This window comes from Petromyzon marinus, chromosome 55, assembly GCF_048934315.1.
Source record: "Petromyzon marinus isolate PM22_M1 ecotype Great Lakes invasive population chromosome 55, UKy_Petmar_22M1.pri1.0, whole genome shotgun sequence".
Taxonomy (NCBI): Eukaryota; Metazoa; Chordata; class Hyperoartia; order Petromyzontiformes; family Petromyzontidae; genus Petromyzon; species Petromyzon marinus.
In genome coordinates, this window is record NC_133721.1 from 9,110,350 (window position 1) to 9,129,375 (window position 19,026).

At 47.7% G+C, this 19,026-nt stretch overlaps 2 protein-coding genes across 2 annotated transcripts in view; both read left to right on the forward strand.

Annotated features, from left to right (window-relative positions):
- Positions 1-612: 612 nt before the first annotated feature.
- Positions 613-6,055, forward strand: LOC116954542 (uncharacterized). Its single transcript, XM_032975126.2, has 4 exons — positions 613-1,201; positions 2,996-3,247; positions 4,931-5,082; positions 5,893-6,055. Exons 1-4 carry the CDS (start codon positions 656-658, stop codon positions 6,041-6,043), a joined length of 1,101 nt encoding a protein of 366 aa, XP_032831017.2. The 5' UTR covers positions 613-655; the 3' UTR covers positions 6,044-6,055.
- A 30-nt stretch (positions 6,056-6,085) lies between these two features.
- The window catches only part of LOC116954517 (cAMP-dependent protein kinase catalytic subunit PRKX-like), a 39,144-nt gene continuing 26,203 nt past the window's right edge, over positions 6,086-19,026 (forward strand). Inside the window, exons 1-3 of the mRNA XM_032975088.2 lie at positions 6,086-9,810; positions 15,809-15,980; positions 17,863-18,126. Of these exons, the coding sequence (XP_032830979.1) occupies positions 9,657-9,810; positions 15,809-15,980; positions 17,863-18,126 (590 nt within the window). The 5' untranslated portion in view covers positions 6,086-9,656. The remainder of the gene's footprint in view (positions 9,811-15,808; positions 15,981-17,862; positions 18,127-19,026) is intronic.

Genomic DNA, 19,026 nt, shown 5'->3' on the forward strand with positions numbered 1-19,026 from the left:
GTTTCTGGAGGAGCCCCGAGGGTAGAGATTCAATCTCCTGGGGGTTGGCAGGAGACGTCATTGACGGGGCCTCCGGCACAAGCTTATTAGTTATATATTTAAGTCGTGGTTTCGTGGTAATTTTTTGAAGGTTTACCAGCCCCTGGTAAACCTTCAAAAGAGCCCCCGTTTAGCCACTGTGGTGTTCACAGACGCCATGAGTTGCACGTACAGACACACCAAAGATTCCCCATATAGCCTTAACAGACTGTAGGGGCAAGTGCTGTTAGCGAGCACCTATGAAGGCCGGAACGGTACACGAGAGAGTGGGTGGCCAGCACCACGCCCGACCGCCTTTGTCTCCCTAGTGGCAAAGTTTACACACCGCACCAGGTATTCATTTGAGGCTGAGTCGACCTAGGGGAGGCCCGGGACCGGTTCAGATAATCGTCACTGGTGTTGGCCGTGAGCGGGAATCGAACCCGGATCGCCAGGTTCATAGCGCAGCGCGCTAACCGTTACACTATCGCTCCCCACGTACAGACACACACACACATACAGACACACACACAGACACACACGCATGCTCGTTCTCGTCGCTGATTGGCCGCACAGTCGCCTTTATTAAGAGACCGCCCGCATCCCACCGGGCGCGCACCTGTGAGTGACGTCACCAATGTCAGGTGGGAGGCGGTGGCGGCGGCGGCGTGCTGATGGTGGTAGCAGCAGCAGCAGCGCGGAAAATTCAATCTCCGCTTTGCCTTATGATGCGCCCCAACAACAACAACCACCACCACAACAACAGCAGCAACAACCACCACACAGCAGCAACAACAACAGCTGCCGTCGCCACCGCAACCTAGCTCCGCAGACCAGATTTCAACCGTGGGACGACAGAGACCGTCCTGTCCTCGGTCGGGGAACGGCGCAATCCGATGACTTGGAAGCTATGGGTGGGGTCGGTGGTGCGGCCACGGAATCTGGCCGAAGTGGTTCTGCGAGGTTCGAAGCGGCGGCATCGTCACCAGCTGCAGGAGCATCGGGAGCATCGCCGGCATCGGCATCATCAGCAACTTCAAATCCAGCATCGACAGCAGCAGCAACATCATCAAGATCGTCAGCAGCGTCGGCTCCAGCTTCATCAGCAGCACCGGGTCTGCTGGCCGTGAAGACTTTCCCCGGCTTTGCAAGGGGCAATTTGGGACTCTGCTTCTCGTGCAAGGTGATGTGTGTTGCTTTTGCTGGCTGCCTCGCCTGCCCTGTTTGGGTATTGGTAAGGCAGTGCCTCACCAAAGTTGGCACATCAGAATTCAGTCCCTGTTTGACCAAGTCTTCAATGGTTGCAATGGTGTCAGGCACAGGGTACCGTGTGTCTCTCTGTATGTGTCTCTTTGTGTGTGTCTCTCTCTCTCCCGCCATGTGTATCTCTTGCTCTTCCGGACTTTTTTTCTCCTTTTGCCCGGTTCTCTGACATTGGCATGCTAATCTTCTCATGTGGCAAAACCTCCGGTTACTGGAGCCTCACATTGACATTCAAATGCCTTCTCTAGCTCGGCCCACCAAAAGCCAATATAACCTCTTGTTGCAGCATCTCTTTCTCCTACGTCGGCAGTTCGCCTGCTGTGTTTGTTTCACCTGATGACGGTTGCTTGTGTTGCGATCGAAACGTCGTGATAATTTTATTGTCTTTTTTTTATTATTTCATTCTCATTCTACGTGACTTTACCGAAAGAACCAAAGATGATGCCCTGTTTGTGTCAATATAATTGTAAAATAAGTGCAGCCCTTTCGCCAGAGGAGGGCAGTACTCTACAATATTTCAATGCATTGGTGACAATGCATTGGCAGTGTTGTACCCAAGCGCGTATTAATAAATCGTCAATAACACCTCCTTGAAATGACAACATTAATTTGGCGACGGTTCGGGCAATGGCCCTCCTTCACAGCACATAAGCCATGCAGAGAGGTCGTGGACTTTATCATTTGGATTGGCCAAAATATCTTCGTTCAGGATTATCATGAAAGTCTTGGGGACAAGGCAGGCTTTCTTGAATAAATAAATAAAATATTCTAGAAACGGCTCGTGAAAAAGAATTGAAACACCGTCAAACGTATATTGTGCTGGCCAATCCGTTTCAAAGACGATGCATATATTATCAGAGCATGTTTGTTTGCATGTTCACCACAAGTACTGTGTGGTTAACGCAGACTTTATTCCTTGCAAAGGGTTTCTATTCGGTGTTTGAATATCTTAACCTGTTTTTATTGCCAAAAAGGGTAACGTCTAATATTGTAATTTAAAATGACGACTTTAAATAACCGTAATTGTTTTGCTAAATTTAATATTTGTAATTTTGTTAAATATTAATCATTGCACATGTTTAACCAAAACAACTTATGACAACAATAATTACAATATAAACGTGTTTTTTATATTTTAGGAATTTTCGTCTGAAAAATGTCACGTGGCGGCAGTTGTGCAAAATGCAAGGGAAGTGGCACTTCAAATGACATCACTTCCTGTGCCGTTATATTTCCCGATCAATCCAAAATTTCAGAGCAATACCCAATTTTCAGATTTCTTTTGAAAAAAAAATCGGGAGAGCATCCCGAATGTATACCTACTAGTTTTGAGGCTGCTCATTGCCATTGCTGCTGGTGGTAATTATTTTGATTATTTGACTGCTATACATGTCCACATGATATGCCACTACGTTGAGCTATCATTTGTGGCCAGGTCCCTTCTGAAAAAGAAGCTGATATCGTGCTGGGCTTTACTTGGTAAGATTAAACAAAAAATTGCTTGCTTTTATTTGTGTTTTTCTTTGGAAGTGATTTGTTTACCTTGCCTATACTCTGCACTCTCGTGTATTTGTATGATTTGTTGTTGTAACGTTCTGACCCACGTGACCCTACTTGAAATCTGTGACAAAGACCTTCGAATGCTCATTGGATTCATCTCACAGGAGAAATACACATTCTGATTCTGATCATGACGCCGCTTTTCCCTGGGCAGTTTTCCGGAACGGCTCGCCCTCTGACGTTCTCCGTGTGCCACGGGAGACCCCACGATAATCGGTGCGTCTTCAGGCCCTACCCGTGCCCCTGCCCTGGCCTCACCGCCTGCCCCTGGCAGGGCTCCCTGCGTGGTGTGCTTCCACACCTGGCGCATGCTCACCCCAGCGTGCCGCACCTGCGCGGCACAGACGTCCTCTTCCAGGCGACCAACCTAGAGCGACCGCCGCCCACATTCTGGCTCATGGTCCAGGTATTGGCCCGACGGATGGTCCTTGGGTCGGCGGGTGTACGTACGTATGTATGTTGAACTTTAAAAGTGTAAATTTTGATTTAAAGCTTTCGTGACTGCAGTAATTCATATATATTCTTAGCTCTTTCGGTAAAGTCACGTTGAAGGGAAAGAATAAAATAATAAAATATATATAAAACAATAAAACAAATTCTCACGACGTTTCGACCATAACACAAACGGTCACCTGTTGATGACCGTTTATTTCCCTTCAACGTGACTTTACCGAAAGAGCTAAGAATATTTAATAGTGTAGTTTAATTAATAGTGTAGTTTTACGAGTAGCAGTCCTGTTGAATATCATAGAAATGTTTAACAGGCTGATAATTATCCGAACGTCGCAACAGTTCTAACAAGAGTTTGGCACCTCAAGCAAATGCTGCTGGGAATTATTAGTCCAGCCACAAGGCCCATATCCCGATTTGCTTCATTTATTACGTATTTATGTATGTATATTGAACGTCTTTCGCACCGTACATAGCCTACAGTCCTAATCGGAGGTGCGGCGGGAAGGACCCGCAAAATAATCACAGCAGTTTAGGAAATTAATTTTCAATCTGGATTTACAAGTGCACAACTCCAGTGGTTTTCGAATATAGCTGTGCTCTGGTCGTCTAGCCATCTTCACAACAGACTTTTATACAAATGAAATGTGCTTGTTTTCAACATTTTTGTTAGTTTTATTTTCCTACTTGTACATAATAAATCAAGTGTTCTCTATTGTCGGATGAGTACATTCATGATGCTATATAAAAAGATTTCATTTCCGAAAAACGGTTAAGTTATTTCGAGTTTCACGAACACATTCTGATTCCAGTAAACTGAAATTTTATCCCACTTATTAGACACCCAGCAAGTCTAAAATCCAGATCCAGTATCTTGTGGCTTCGTCCCCATTTTTAGTTTGTGTGAGCCACCAAATTGTATTCTATCAAATCAATTATTCTCCAAATTCCACTGTTAAATAATCTACATGTGGTGGGTTCCATACCCTTTATAATTGGAAAGCAACTTAAAATCAATGCATACATTGTAGCACACAATGCTATTAGTAGCCAAAACAAAGCCAGATATTTTTTGAGTCAAAATGCGACATTTGTTTTTGATTATTTGGCTGCTATAAATTTCCACGTGATAAGCTACTTCGTTGAGCTGTCATTTGTGGCCAGATTGCGGCTGAAAAAGAGGCTACGTAGCTCGGTGGGCTTTTTCTGTTAAAATAAAAATAATGAAGTTTTATTTTTCAAGTGATTTGCTTACCTCTCCTAGACTTTGAACTCCTGTTTTGTCTTTGTATTGCTTGTTGTTTGTCGTTGTAACGTCTGACGCTGTGCCTCTTCTGGACATCTGTGGTGTCCAGAAGGGGCATTGCATTCCTCCAGTACAAATACATATTCTGATTCTGATATTGAAAACCCAGTACTGTAAATGAAGTCCAGATGTATTGTGCCTTCTTCCCCACCCAAGCACACATCTTGGTAAGGCTACTTAAAAATCAATGCATAAATCGTAGCACGCAAAGCCAGACGCTTTTGGAACAAAGCTAAAAATAAAATATCCTGCCTGATTGAAAACCCAGTACTGAAACTGAATTACAAGACGCTTTTGTGCCTCCCCCCAACCCCCCCCGCGCCTTGGTTCTAGGTGTGCCTGGGCCACCAATTCCTCCTGGTCCTCGAGAAGCGCACTGTGTCGCAGGAGGTTCGATTTGCGACCTGCCTGCTGCTAGTGGGGCCCGGCCACCTGGCTCCATCCTTCACATACCGCGTGGAGCTTGGAAGCTCGCATCACCGCAGGTGGGCATCGTTGAAACCTACGTTTTTAACTTTTGTAGCTGCTTTGCACCTTGGGTTGAGTGCATGAACGCTTTGGTGGCTTTGTCCATCGGTCTGTAAAGGTTGGGGAGTGGGGGAATCGCAAAAAACTCTTGTTGCTGAGACTTTTTTTTCCACGAATACTTCCCCATTATTTAGAAGAAGAGAAAAAAATAACAATAATTTAATATTATTTTCTGTCCCTTTGCACATTAATGTAAAACGTCACCCGCCTAACTTTAAGAGTCCCTAATGTAACCAGTGTGGTTGTTACCAATAAAATTGTGAATATATTCGCACTACAGTATAATTTGTGGGTGCTAAACCTCGTCAATGTTGGTTTGGGATAGATGGGCGGTACGTTAAGTCATGCCCTTCGTCAAATGCAGGTTAGTCAGACACGTGATTCGATTGCCAGAGCCACGTGACCACTGGACAATATTCCCTTGGGATCGATATTACAGGTCCGTTGGCGTATCTATGTGCCGGGAGCCTTACGAATAAACAGAACCTCGTCACCCCCGCAGAAAGTTATAGTGTCCACGTGGCCGTGGTTGGGAGAGAAAGCGAGTCGTGTCGCAGCCAACGCAAGGGAGGATCTCGCGGTGGAACCAAGGAAAGCAACGCAGGGGTGCTCCCCGAAACTTTTATTTCATCATTTATTGATGACTGCCCTGTGTCCTCGAAAAGCGATCACGGCCAGCAAGCATTGAGGCACAGTGGGCACGGGTCACAACTAACAAGGTGGAGCCCCAACCGGTTGACCTCGTGCTCGCTCGCCCGTCGCCGCAGGTTGAGCTACGAGGCGACGCCGCGGCCTCTGAGGGACGGCGTCGCGAGGGTCATCGCCGACAAAGATGGCCTCTTCTTCGGCCAGGAGGTCGCCCGGCTGTTCGCCGAGAACGACAGCCTGGCCATCGGATTCTCCATTGCCCGGTACTAACGGTGGGGGGGGTGGTGGGGGGTGGTGGTGGGGGTGGGGGTGGGGGTGGTGGGGGGGGTGAGTGCGCGAGGTGCAGTGGTGGTGTTTGTGGGGTGGGTGCCGATGTCAACCCTCCTCGATGTCGCAACGCCGCTCATCTCGTCGTGCGCCTTTGCCCCCCTTCGTAAGCGCTCGCTTAACAGCGTTTGCCCCCCCCCCCCCACCACCGCACCGCCTCCCAAAAGCCTGAAGAGGTTGCGTGCGGGTGAGCTTTCTCTTTGTCTTTATTGGTGTGGGCAGACGGGCAGAATTGTGTTTGCTTTCGTTGGCTGCGTGGGTGGGGAGGGGCAAGGGAGCCATGCGAAGGAATGGTGAATGTTTGAAGGGTGGGCACGATACAATGCCGTAGTCGCTATTATCCATCACGTTAGTGCTCTTGCAAAGACATTTTCCCGAAGTAAACGACAGCATGATGTGGTTATATGTTTATTTATTTATTGCGTAACTGTTAGAGTGCGTTACTGGCGTCTTATAGGTTGTAAACATCATCCAGTGATTTGAAAATACTCTGCGGCGAGGGTTTCGTCGCGCGAACTGCAGCCGAAGGCATGATTTTTTTAAGCGAACCTCAATTCATACCGGGAGTTCAACGGGGAGCAAACTCGCACTCGTGAATTCGTGAAGCAAAATGCGCGAAGCTATGGGCACAACGAATTTTATATCGCGCGACCCTAACGTGCAAAAATGTACGCCGTGCAACCCTTGAGTGCCGATTTAACTTGCGAGCGGTTACAGCTCGCGGGAGCTCGGCCGAGGATTTGCCTCGGAAGATCCGTTGTGACTTCGGCATGATTTCTGTATCGTGCCGGGCTACGGTGAGTAGCACACATTCGGCACATGTGCTGCCCCCCCCCCCCATCCCCACTCCCATACCACTGTGCTTTTTGGACCTCGCTAGATTGTTGTTGTTTTCTTGCCCGCAGTTGTTTTGCAAACTTAAAGAAAACAGAGACGGGGGTGGGGGGAAAATGTATTTAAAAATGACCACTTTTCAGTATAATGCCGTCTTGTGGAGCTTCCCCCTCCTCCCTGCCACGTTTTGTTTCGGCAGCCTCCTGTAACCAAAAAAAAAAATCCTTGGCAGCAACAAACAAAAATGGTAAAAATGCTCGCACTGAATTCAAAGTGTACCGTGTGTACCGAGTGGTATCGTTCAAATGTAAACTGACAGTAGCCCGAGACGGCTGTGAGTTGGGGTTAGAGCAGGGCTGTTATAACCAAACCGGTGCAATATGTTGTGAGCACGATCCTCGTTTAATTATTTTTAATGGGTGCATTACTAGACTGCGTTATTCCGTTTTGCGATTTGCTTTTGCTGACGTGACGTATATTTATTGATGGCAAAAGGCACTTTTTTTGCACGCTTCTGTTTTGGTGTGGAGAGACACCGAAGAGGAAAAAGCAATGCATATATTCTCAATTTGCTGCACTTTGTTGATGCCAATTTGCATCTCGCTTGAATCTAACTGTTTGGGTGGAGTCAACTTGGGCATCTCCTTATGATACTATCAAAAGTAATGACGGGTTATTTTTACAACTCGTGGTAGTGACCCGAAGCTAAATGATTATTAATCTCACATTTTTGTAATTTTTTTTTTTACGAACATGACTCAACATTTAGCTCGTATTTAATTTTAAGCACACGTTATTCCATCGTACAGAATCGTGGACAAAAATGAATTGCCACCAAAATAATAACGACGATGATGTTGTAAACGAAGTGGTGCAGTTGATTCCGCGCGTTGTTTTTGAAAGCCTGGTCGAGTTTGACTCTCAGCTACCAAATGACATCAGTTGGGATTGATCTGAAATATCTCCCCTCTCTACTTCACCAATCCACAATTACCGGCTTTGTGTAATATGATGAGAAAGAAAAAAAGAACTCTCCACGACTTGGGTCTTCGTCGATATGGTTTTTGTTTTGGGATATACCGCATCGTACAGTTCTTCACGACGTCTGACATTTCGTGGAGCAGAAATGGCAGCGTGCAGAACAACGTGCGGCACCCCCCCCCCCCCCCCCGCCCCCTACCAATAAACATCGGAGAGATCCACAACAAAACCGTTCAGACCTACGCGATAATAACCCCCATGCCTCACACGGCATGGGGAGGCCTTGATCCAGAAGTGGATTAACAAAAGGACGTATATAATTGTTATTATTTGCCCTCCCTGGTGAGGTTGAAAATCTGACAAACGTAACTCTGGAAGAGAGAGCATTTTTGTATTTTTTAAGGCTCTGAGATTTAATTTCTCTAAGGGTAAAGTTGCAATAATCCCACCTCTGCATTGTAATGAGATCGTTTCTTTCGGATGTCTTAAGCACCGTTGCGGGTTAATGGGTTTGTGTTTTGTTTCGCGTGAACTGAACACCCATCCTCTTGTCCCACCGTACATTCTTGCGTTGCATTAAAACCTGATTGAGACGTTCCACCGGATGTCGCGATTCCATTCCCTTTGTCTCGATTCTGCTGTTTGAAACTGACAATCTTTATCTCCAGATCGGCTAAAGGCTCCCGTAAATCACTTGAATTCCATTTAAAAGCTGTTTAAACTATTTGTAAACCATTTTTTTTTTATTTTACCAGGTAACACTATGTGTGCATGCTTTCAATATCGGTCGATTTTTTCTTTTTTAATACGACTTTCATAGTTTTTTTTTAATACATATAAATAATCAATTCATTTGTGAGAGACGGATAATGCGTCGAGGCTTTCAAACTTGGGTGGACAGCGATATTAAAGGACCGCTTTAAAAGAATTAATTAATGAAAGCACGTGGAGACGTTCACGCCGAGCCTTTTTATATAGGCCGCGTGTGATCTACCGGTGACCTTTTAAGGGAGGCAGTGGGTGGCCTCCGATTGGCGAGGCTTGTTATTTCGCGGTATTCCATTGAAAGGGGGCATCAGGTGGGCCAATAAAAAGCCACAACACAACGTTGCGGTCTATGACCTCAGCCCGCTTTATTTATTTTGCTTCTCTTCATCGCTCTCTTGCCTTCTCCCCCCCCCCCTTTGCTCTCTCTCTCTCTCACGTTGATCATTAGCAATAAAACTGTTACTAACAACAGTCCTGGCGGCGGCGGTGTGTGTGTGTGTAGGAGTGACTGACGCCAAGGTTACAGCACACCGACGATGCTCGCTTGCTTTAGAGAAGTGTGTCGCACGGACTTAGAATGTGCATGCCGTTGCAATGATGAAGCAATTCGACTGAGTTGTTGTTTGTTGTGGCTCTTCTAATAATCCCATTGATCGCAATTTTTAGTCACTCTCACGTGAGCAATAAGCCTGAACCTTGAACATCCAGGCAGGGCAGGTGGATATGCGACCGCAGTAGTGGGCCTGCACTCCGATTGTCGGCGTGAAAGGTCGAGTGGCGGACTCGCGGGATAGCTGGGTGCCGTGCAGGTGAATGAATCGGTTGAGCGGACTCACTACAGAATCGTGAAGCTTCGCCATTGAGAGACGAGGAGGGCGAAGCGTTTGATCGGGGGCGGGTTCCGCGGGCGACGACGCTGTGGGGGTCGGACTTCACGGCTGTGTGCGGTTAAAGCCGAAAGGAGACGCGGACGATGGCGGAGACGGCGGTCGACAAGACGGGAGCAGCGGGCGAGACGGACGAGAAGGCGGCAGGAGGGACGGCATCGGCGCAACGCCCTGAGAGCCCCGGGGCGAGCGAAGATGCCGCGTACAGCTTGGAGCAGATCGAGATGCTCACCGTTGTTGGTGAGTGTCCCGTCGTGACGTTGTTTCTTTCGAGGGTGACCCTGGGTAGGGCACATTGTGTGGTGGTGGTGGTGATGCTGCTGCTTCGTTGGCAGTGGTGCACAGGCAAAATGAAAAAAAAAGCAAAAGCTGAACTCACTCATCACCAATACTGTGTGGCCTTAAAATAAGCACATGTAATCGGCGACGTTTCAGGCAATGGCCCTTCTTCATAGCGCGTTGTTTTTACGTTAACGAGAGTGAGTTTGTTGGGTGACAATCACTTTAGGCGTGGCGGTCCATCCATCCAAGCACTATCCAAGCTGAAAGCTGCTTAGCTTCCAAGATCTGATGAGATTAGGCGCATATATTATTTGTGATCCGGTCATCGAATGGGCTCATACAGTGAGGGAAAAAATTATTTGATCCCCTGCTGATTTTGTACGTTTGCCCACTGACAAAGAAATGATCAGTCTATAATTTTAATGGTATGCTCATTTGAACAGTAAGAGACAGGATAACAACAACAAAAATCAGAAAAACGCATGTCAAAAATGTTATAAATTGATTTGCATTTTAATGAGGGAAATAAGTGTTTGACTCCTCTGCAAAACATGACTTAGTACTTGGTGGCAAAACCCTTGTTGTCAATCACAGAGGTCAGACGTTTCTTGTAGTTGGCCACCAGGTTTGCACACATCTCAGGAGGGATTTTGTCCCACTCCTCTTTGCAGATCTTCTCCAAGTCATTAAAGTTTCGAGGTTGACGTTTGGCAACTCGAACCTTCAGCTCCCTCCACAGATTTTCTATGTGATTAAGGTCTGGAGACTGGCTAGGCCACTCCAGGACCTTAATGTGCTTCTTCTTGAGCCACTCCTTTGTTGCCTTGGCCGTGTGTTTTGGGTCATTGTCATGCTGGAATACCCATACACGACCCATTTTCAATGCCCTGGCTGAGAGAAGGAGGTTCTCACCCAAGATTTGACGGTACATGGCCCCGTCCATCGTCCCTTTGATGCGGTGAAGTTGTCCTGTCCCCTTAGCAGAAATCCACCCACAAAGCATAATGTTTCCACGTCCATGTTTGACGGTGGGGATGGCGTTCTTGGGGTCATAGGCAGCATTCCTCCTCCTCCAAACACGGCGAGTTGAGTTGATGCCAAAGAGCTCCATTTTGGTCTCATCTGACCACAACACACACTTTCACCAAGTTGTCCTCTGAATCATTCAGATGTTCATTGGCAAACTTCAGACGGGCATGTATATGTGCTTTCTTGAGCAGGGGGACCTTGCGGGCACTGCAGGATTTCAGTCCTTCACGGCATAGTGTGTTACCAATTGTTTTCTTGGTGACTATGGTCCCAGCTGCCTTGAGATTATTGACAAGAACCTCCCGTGTAGTTCTGGGCTGATTCCTCACCGTTCTCATGATCATTGCAACTCCACGAGGTGAGATCTTGCACGAGCCCCAGGCCGAGGGAGATTGACAGTTCTTTTGTGTTTCTTCCATTTGCGAATAATCGCACCAACTGTTGTCAACTTCTCACCAAGCTGCTTGCCACTGGTCTTGTAGCCCATTCCAGCCTTGTGTCGGTCTACAATCTTGTCCCTGACATCCTTGGAGAGCTCTTTGGTCTTGGCCGTGGTGGAGAGTTTGGAATCTAATTGATTGATTGCGTCTGTGGACAGGTGCCTTTTATACAGTAACAAGCTGAGATTAGGAGCACTCCCGTTAAGAGTGTGCTCCTAATCTCAGCTCGTTACCTGTATAAAAGACACCTGGGAGCCATAAATCTTTCTGAGAGGGGGTCAAATACTTATTTCCCTCATTAATATGCAAATCAATTTATAACATTTTTGACATTCGTTTTTCTGGATTTTGTTGTTGTTATTCTGTCTCTCACCGTTCAAATAAACCTACCATTAAAATTATAGACTGATCATTTCTTAGTCAGTGAGCAAACGTACAAAATCAGCAGGGGATCAAATACTTTTTTCCCTCACTGTATTTGGAAATACATATTATTATAATAACCAATTTTATACATCGCCTTTTCATATTGAAGTATCTCGGTGCACTGGACATAAAAATACAACTACACTCATAATTCTAAATCTAAGTGAAATAGCTGATAACAATGTCAATGGCAACTCGAAATTCCAATAACATGAACTATGATCAAAGAGAATAATAATAATTGCAGGATAGTGTTTTTTAAAGCTCAGGTTACAGGGAGGTAAGTCCAAATAGGTGAGTTTTCAGATAGTAATTTATAAAGTGACACCAACTCGGAACCCCGAACGGACCGAGGAAGGAGATTCTACAATCGCGAAGCTTGGCTGCAGGAAGATCCGTCTGCCGTAGAACGACGTCATCCACAGTCTTTGGAATGATGAGGAGACCAGAATCAGCTGGACTCCTAAGATTTTGCAGAAGCCGGGTCCCACGCGATAGTGTTGTTATGAACTCTTAATATTGTTTTAGCTTAGGCCACATCTACATATCGTCCACTAGGAGTCCCTGGCATCACGTCACTGGACTGGGCATCTTTGCTCTGTGTGTTTATGTATATTGAACTTCTTTTGCACCGTACATAGCCAACCGCCCTAATCCTGGGTGTTATTGTGGTACATTAATTTGCATTGTCGACCCCCATTGCTCTGAACAGCTTTTATCAGTTTATTTTTTTAGTGAATGCAATTTCACGCGACCGTCAAAACACCAGATACATTGACAAAACATCGATTAATAAAAGACAGGTATTTGAGTGGACGTCAGTCCACATAGCCACAGAGCCACTTTGCCGCCTCTTCTCCCAGTAAGTGCAGGGCATCCTGTCCGCCCGGCACGGCCTGCAGTTATTTGTTCACGGGATCCGTGGTCGACATCGGAGGGGTCGAGCAGCAAAAGTGCGTTGTCCTCTGCAGTGGCTGCTGGTCATGAGGCCGGGTCTCACTCGTGAAGCTGAAGAAATAACCATCAACATATGAACCTTCTCACTGTGTGTGTGTGCGCGTGTGTGTGTACGTATGTGCATGCTGTGTATGCGCGGAGCGGTTGCGTAGAGGTTAGCGCGCTACGCAATGAATCCAACGACCCAAGTTCGATTCCCGCTCACGGATAACACCGATGACGATTATTTGAGCCGGTCCTGGGCCTCCCCTAGGTCGACTCAGTCTCATGAGGACCTGGTACAGTGTGTGTAAACATCGCTACTGGGCAGACAAAGGCGGCCAGGCGTGGTGTTGGCCGGGCGTGGTGTTGGCCATCCACCCTCTCGTGTGCCGTGGCCGGCCTTCATAGCTGCTCGCTAACAGTCTGGTAAACCTCTACGGGGGATCTTTGTATGTCAAACTTTTTTCCCACCCTACGTAGACAACCGTGCTGATCGGATATGTGGAGGAAGGAAAGATCAGTAACCACATCCAACCCACCCCAACTAACATATTTAAACCACTGATTGTACTATACTTCCATGCTCCCCCCCCCCCACCAATGTATTTGCTTCCCACTTTAACCAACCGGTTTTTGACCAGCCTGGCGAAGTATGGTCAAATAGTCGATGGGTTTTTTTTCTGACCTGGCCCTCCTGGGAATCTGTGAAAACGAGCATAGCTCATCGGATTTTTTCCAGGATAAATAAAAAAATCAGATTCTGATATTTCACCACGTGCCATCAGTATATTACAAATGTAAGAATATTTGCTCAAATTAAAGTTATATTCTTTGTTTTATCGGTAAAGTCACGTAGAAGGGAAACAATAAAAATACAACAATAACATTCTCACGACGTTTCGATTGCAACACAAACAATCATCATCAGGTGTGAAAACCATTGGTTAAGTCGATTAATCGACTAAACATTTTTATCGAATATTTATTCGTAGTCTTTAAGAAGTTGAAAGATTGGTTGTCACCAAAACCGTTAAAATCGGACATCATACTCTTTAAAGTTTTCGACCGCAGTGGCATGAACTTAATAGATTATGTCGTGTGAAAAGGGGCCATTTGCCTGACACTTTGCCCATTATATACTTTTACTTGCAAGGCTTCAGTATTATTGAAATTGTGGAATGCTCTGATGTTGTCTGCCGGCCGACTCGCCCATGAAAAAGCGCTTCTTGGCACAATGGGCTCGGGAAATAAACTCTGATTCTGATTGACGAATGTGAGTTTTGCTTCATCATCTGTGCCTGTGCACCGCTCCCAATGCAGCAGCGGCAGCAGCATCGTCAGATACTCCGTTGAACTGAGCAGAAATGTCTCTGCGAGAAAATTGTTGCGATTGCTTATTCCGGTTACTCGATTTTCTGGAAGGAGAGTGATAGGAAGAGCGATCGTAGACTGCACGAGACCAGAGTAGACGAAACGCATGTCCCAGCCTGCCTACCCCGATCCCCTGACCCTCCGCTATGATTCACACATTTCCTTAATGGACAGTTTGTGATTGAATGCACCTACGTGTATACTTTAAGTGTGCATGTTTTTATGGCCTTTGCTAAGCCGGCCTTGTGCTTTCTGGTTGTAGGGCAGACGCCAGCGGTAGGTAGTGTTTGTTCTGTAGCAGCGCGTCTCTCACTCGGCAAACCGCTCGGAATGCGCGCCCAGATCTCGTCTAATTCTAAAAGCTCAGCAAATTGGTGCCTGGATAGTATATTGTGCCCGGGTGTCCCCACGTCCACGTGTCCCTGTCGACGTCATCATCATCGTCATCACATTATTTATAATGGACCTCCCATGCATTGCTCAAGGCACCCTACGGCATTCTAACCACAGAGGGACTATTACAGAGGCAGCCAGCTGTCCCTGTGCCTTACAACATGAATGCAGCGCCATTCAGCACATGGCTGCTTTCAGTAATTAACTATTTCCTTGCTTTATAGCACGAGGGAAAAGCAACAGCTTTTAGTTGAATTCTATGTTTTTTTCGACCAATCCAAAGAGGTAGCAGTACGGTAGATGTGCGCATCGCAAAGACAACACCAGAATGTGCATGGATCGCTCATTGGCCGGTGTTGTGTTGTTTGATGGCTTGGGTTTCACTGCACTCGCGGGTTCAGCGGTTCTTTGACGTATGTATGTTTAACTCGTTTCGCACCGTGCGTAGCCAACCGTGCTTATCGGATGTGTGGGTAAGGACAACAAACTAAAGACAAAAAGCAGTTCTAGAGAAATGAGTTTTCAATCTAGATGTAAAGGTGCATAGCTGCAGTGGCTTTGTTAGATCAGAAGGAGAGAGGGAAGAGCGTTCCAGACGGCCGCAGAAGCGAATCTGAAAGCGTGCGATGCGGCGACCCTCTTCGGCTGATGACCAGCCGAAATCCACCTCGAGGATGACCAGAGTTCGAGTGATGGTTTATGCTCCTTGATGAGATCAGCAAGGCAGTGAAGATTCTCATTTGATCCTTCCATTTGTGGAAGGTGGACGGACGCGCGTCTCCCACGCTGTGTTCGTGCGCAGCGTAGAGGGGGGGTCCACGGTTGTCCCGGGGAAAGAAACCCGGGGCTTCTGTAGCGGGGTGGCTCAATGACATTCTTGTTTATTGCCGCGTCCATAGCCGCTCGAGGTTGCCGATTTTTTTCGTTTTTTTCGGCTGCTCGTGCGGAGGCGCGCATCCAGAAAGTGTTTCCTGGATTTCAGCCGATGGCGTGTGGGGGGGGTGTTTTTCTCGAGGTCTTGTTGGAACGTTAGAGTGACGTTGTCCATAGTCTGGTCGTAATCGCGGGTCGTGACGCCATCGCGTCAGATGGTGGCTCGAGCGACGATGTTCGACGGCACGGGAGGCCCACGGGAGTTGGGGGGGGTGCTGCTGATAACGCGAAGTGCGGTGCCTAATATGGTCGTAACGTAAATAATGTTATCGCATTCGCCGGAATTTGCACCGTGTATGTATGTATGTTGAACTTCTTTCGCACGGCACCGGTGCCGACCGTGCAAATCGGAGGTGCGGACCATGATGCCCACGGCGCCCCGGTGGCGCGGTGTCGCCGTGCGTGTGCCCGTGTCACCCCCGCAGGAACCGGCACGTTTGGCCGCGTGCTGCTCGTTCGCCACAGGCACAGCGCGGCGTTCTACGCGCTCAAGGTGATGAGCATTGCGGACGTGCTGCGGCTCAAGCAGGAGCGACACGTCCAGAGCGAGAAGGACATCCTCCGGGACGTGCAGCCCCACCCGTTCATCATCCAGCTGTGAGCCACTCGCAAGCGCCGCCGACGCGTCAGCCCTGTCCGTCATCCTGTCGGCGTACGTCCGTCCGTCCGTCCGTCGTTTGTCCTATCCACCCGTCCGTCCCTCTGTCTGTCCGTTCGTTTGTCCTCTGCCCGTGTGTCTCCTGTCCGTCTGTCCAGCCGTCTGTACCGGGAGGGCACGGTAACTCTCGAAAGGAATATCGAACGTGGGGTAACCCAGAAAGAAGCACAAAGATGGGTTGCTATCGAGGGCTACGCGGGCACCTTGGCCCATTGCGACGACATCGCGTGCCGTGCACGTGTCACCCGAGGGGGGGGGGGTGGGGGAATCATTTACACCCCAGACCGACATGCTGCTCGGCTGCTTGGTGATTCGTTGTCCTTTACCGCGGGCGTTGGGGCGGGAGCACTGGGACGCCATGGTGTACCCGGTGTTCAGGATTCTATTCGACGCCGCGGTGGCCAGATGTTAACTACCTCGTGTGGTATGTAGGAGGTCGTGGACCCGATCCCCGCTTCTGATGGCCTGCTGTATATTTTGAGTTTGCGTGTTTACCCCATGGCCACGTGGATTTTTTTTTCCCCCTCCACATTTAGAATCGGCGTCACGCGTTTGGAGTAGTTGGCTGCTATACATTTCCACGTGACAAGCTACTTCGTTGAGCTATCATTTGTGGCCTGTGTTGCTTCTGAAAAAGAGCTACATAGCTAAAGCGGGCCTTACATTGTAAAATAAAAATGGTTTATATTCTAAGCTCTTTCGGTAAAGTCACGTTGAAGGGAAACAATAAAATAATAAAATATATATAAAACAATAAAAATTCTCACGACGTTTCGACCATAACGTCGTGATAATTTTTATTGTTTTATATATATTTTATATTATTTTATTGTTTCCCTTCAACGTGACTTTACCGAAAGAGCTAAGAATATGAATTACTGCAGTCACGAAAGCTTTAAGTAAAAAAATGGTTTAGTTTAGATTAGTTTCCCAGGCATGGCTCACACCAGTGATGAGTGATACCTATACCGGTCCGGGCAACACGACCTTCTTTATCAAGCCGAATTGAACGACAATGGTGAAGTATGGTCAACAAAAATCCCCACGAGCAGCATGCCATATGAGGATGTCCCGGTGGAGCCTCCCAGAAATTTGGTAGTTTAATATTACAAATAAATCTCTAGTGTACGGTATGATGACAAACATCCCCCCCTTCCCCCACGAAGCCTTTACGAGACTGCTGTAGCAAGTGCTGTTAGCAAGCACCTTTGCAGGCTGGTACAGCATGCCAAGAGGGTGGGGGTCGCCAACACCATGCCCCAGCCTCCTTTGTCTCCCTTTGCACTTCCTCAACAGATGGCACATCAGGCAAGGCACTGACAAGGGAGCGGCTACTTCCTCCAATACACACACACACACAGACACAGATCCCCCGTATAGAATTGGAATCGGAATCTTTATTTAGACTGGAGGAATCCGCTGAGCTACGAGGCTACTTTTTCTCAGATGGCCAGTCAGGGGCGGGTCAAACAAAAACAAGTCATCTAACAAAGTGCACTACCAATGCACTGTTGGTAGAGGGCCTTCGCACACCACACGTAGTCCATGAGGACGATTTGACCATAATTCGCCAGGCTGGTCAGACGCCGGTTGCTCAAAGCGCTTTTTGTGTTTTGAATCTCGCTTGAAAACGAATATCTTGAGAACAGATTTTTTTTTTTTAATAATTTTGGCGTGTGCTTAGCGTCGTCGTCGTCGTCGTCGTCGTCCGTCCGTCCGTCCGTCTCCCGCACCTCCGATTTAGCGCGGCCGGCTTACGTACGCTGCCAAAGAAGTTGAACGTGTACCGCTGGTGCGAGAGCGCCGTTTTAACGGACGCAGGTTCTGGACGCACCACGACGAGCGCTTCCTCTACATGCTCATGGAGTTCGTGTCGGGCGGCGAGCTCTTCACCTACCTGCGCACGGACGGGCGCTTTGCGGCGTCGCGCGCCGCTTTCTTCGCCGCCGAGATCACGTGCGCGCTTGCCTACCTGCACTCGCGCACCGTCGTCTACCGCGACCTCAAGCCCGAGAACGTGCTGCTCGACCGCGACGGGCACGTCAAGCTCACCGACTTCGGGTTCGCCAAGATCCTCCAGGACAGGCGCGTGGCCGCGCAGGGGGCGACGGGTTCGCGTGCGCGCGGGGTGGGACCGGGGTGGTGGGCAAAGCGGATTCATTGAATACGCCTTCGTTTTACATGGCTCGTGAATGCGTTTCGCGCAACTTTATTTTCACGCAGCTTTGTTCCATGGGGCCCGCGACTTTGTTTCACGCGACTTCGTTTCAGACGGCCTATGAATTAATTTCATACTCCTTCATTTTATACGGCTCGTGAATTAATTTCATGCGACCTTCATTTTCGTGCGTCTTCGTTTCATATGGATCATTAATTAATTCCATGCAACTTAATTTCATGCAACCCACGACTTCATCTCATGCAACTTCGTTTCATGCAACCCACGACTTCATCCCATGCAACTTCACTTCATACGGCTCGTGAGTTAATTCCATTCAACGTAATTTCATACAACCCACGACTTCACATCGTGCAACTTCATGTCATGTGGCCCACGACTTCACTGCTGGAGATCCTTGGCTTCGGTTGCCCCGTGGATAAGCTCGAACCAGGTCACCGACGGCTGCACAAAAAATAAAGGTCACGTGCAAAAATGTGGCTTTGTCGCACAATTTGTCTTAAAGCGAGCTCTGAGAATCAAAAACCATTGGTTTGCCCAGCAAAAAATCACCATGAACTGCACGGTGCTGACAAGAGCTACATCCAACCAGGGGATTGACAGAGGGCTGTACGTGTACGCAGACTGATAGACTGTCAGCGTATCTCAATGAACTTTCTAGTTGACAATGATAGCATAATAGGGCCTTTGTAAAATTGACAGAATGATAGAATGTTGACACTTTAAGTGCACTTCCAGTTGACATCTACACTTGGACATCATTATTGTTTGCAGTGCACTTGTGATGAACACACAGAATGCTAGTA

Coding starts and splice junctions, on each gene's coding strand:
- LOC116954542 (XM_032975126.2), top strand. CDS start 656: ATGTCAGGTGGGAGGCGGTGGCGGCGGCGGCGTGCTGATGGTGGTAGC. Junction 1,202..2,995: donor GACTCTGCTTCTCGTGCAAG/GTGATGTGTGTT, acceptor TTCCCTGGGCAG/TTTTCCGGAACGGCTCGCCC. Junction 5,083..5,892: donor GGAAGCTCGCATCACCGCAG/GTGGGCATCGTT, acceptor CCGTCGCCGCAG/GTTGAGCTACGAGGCGACGC.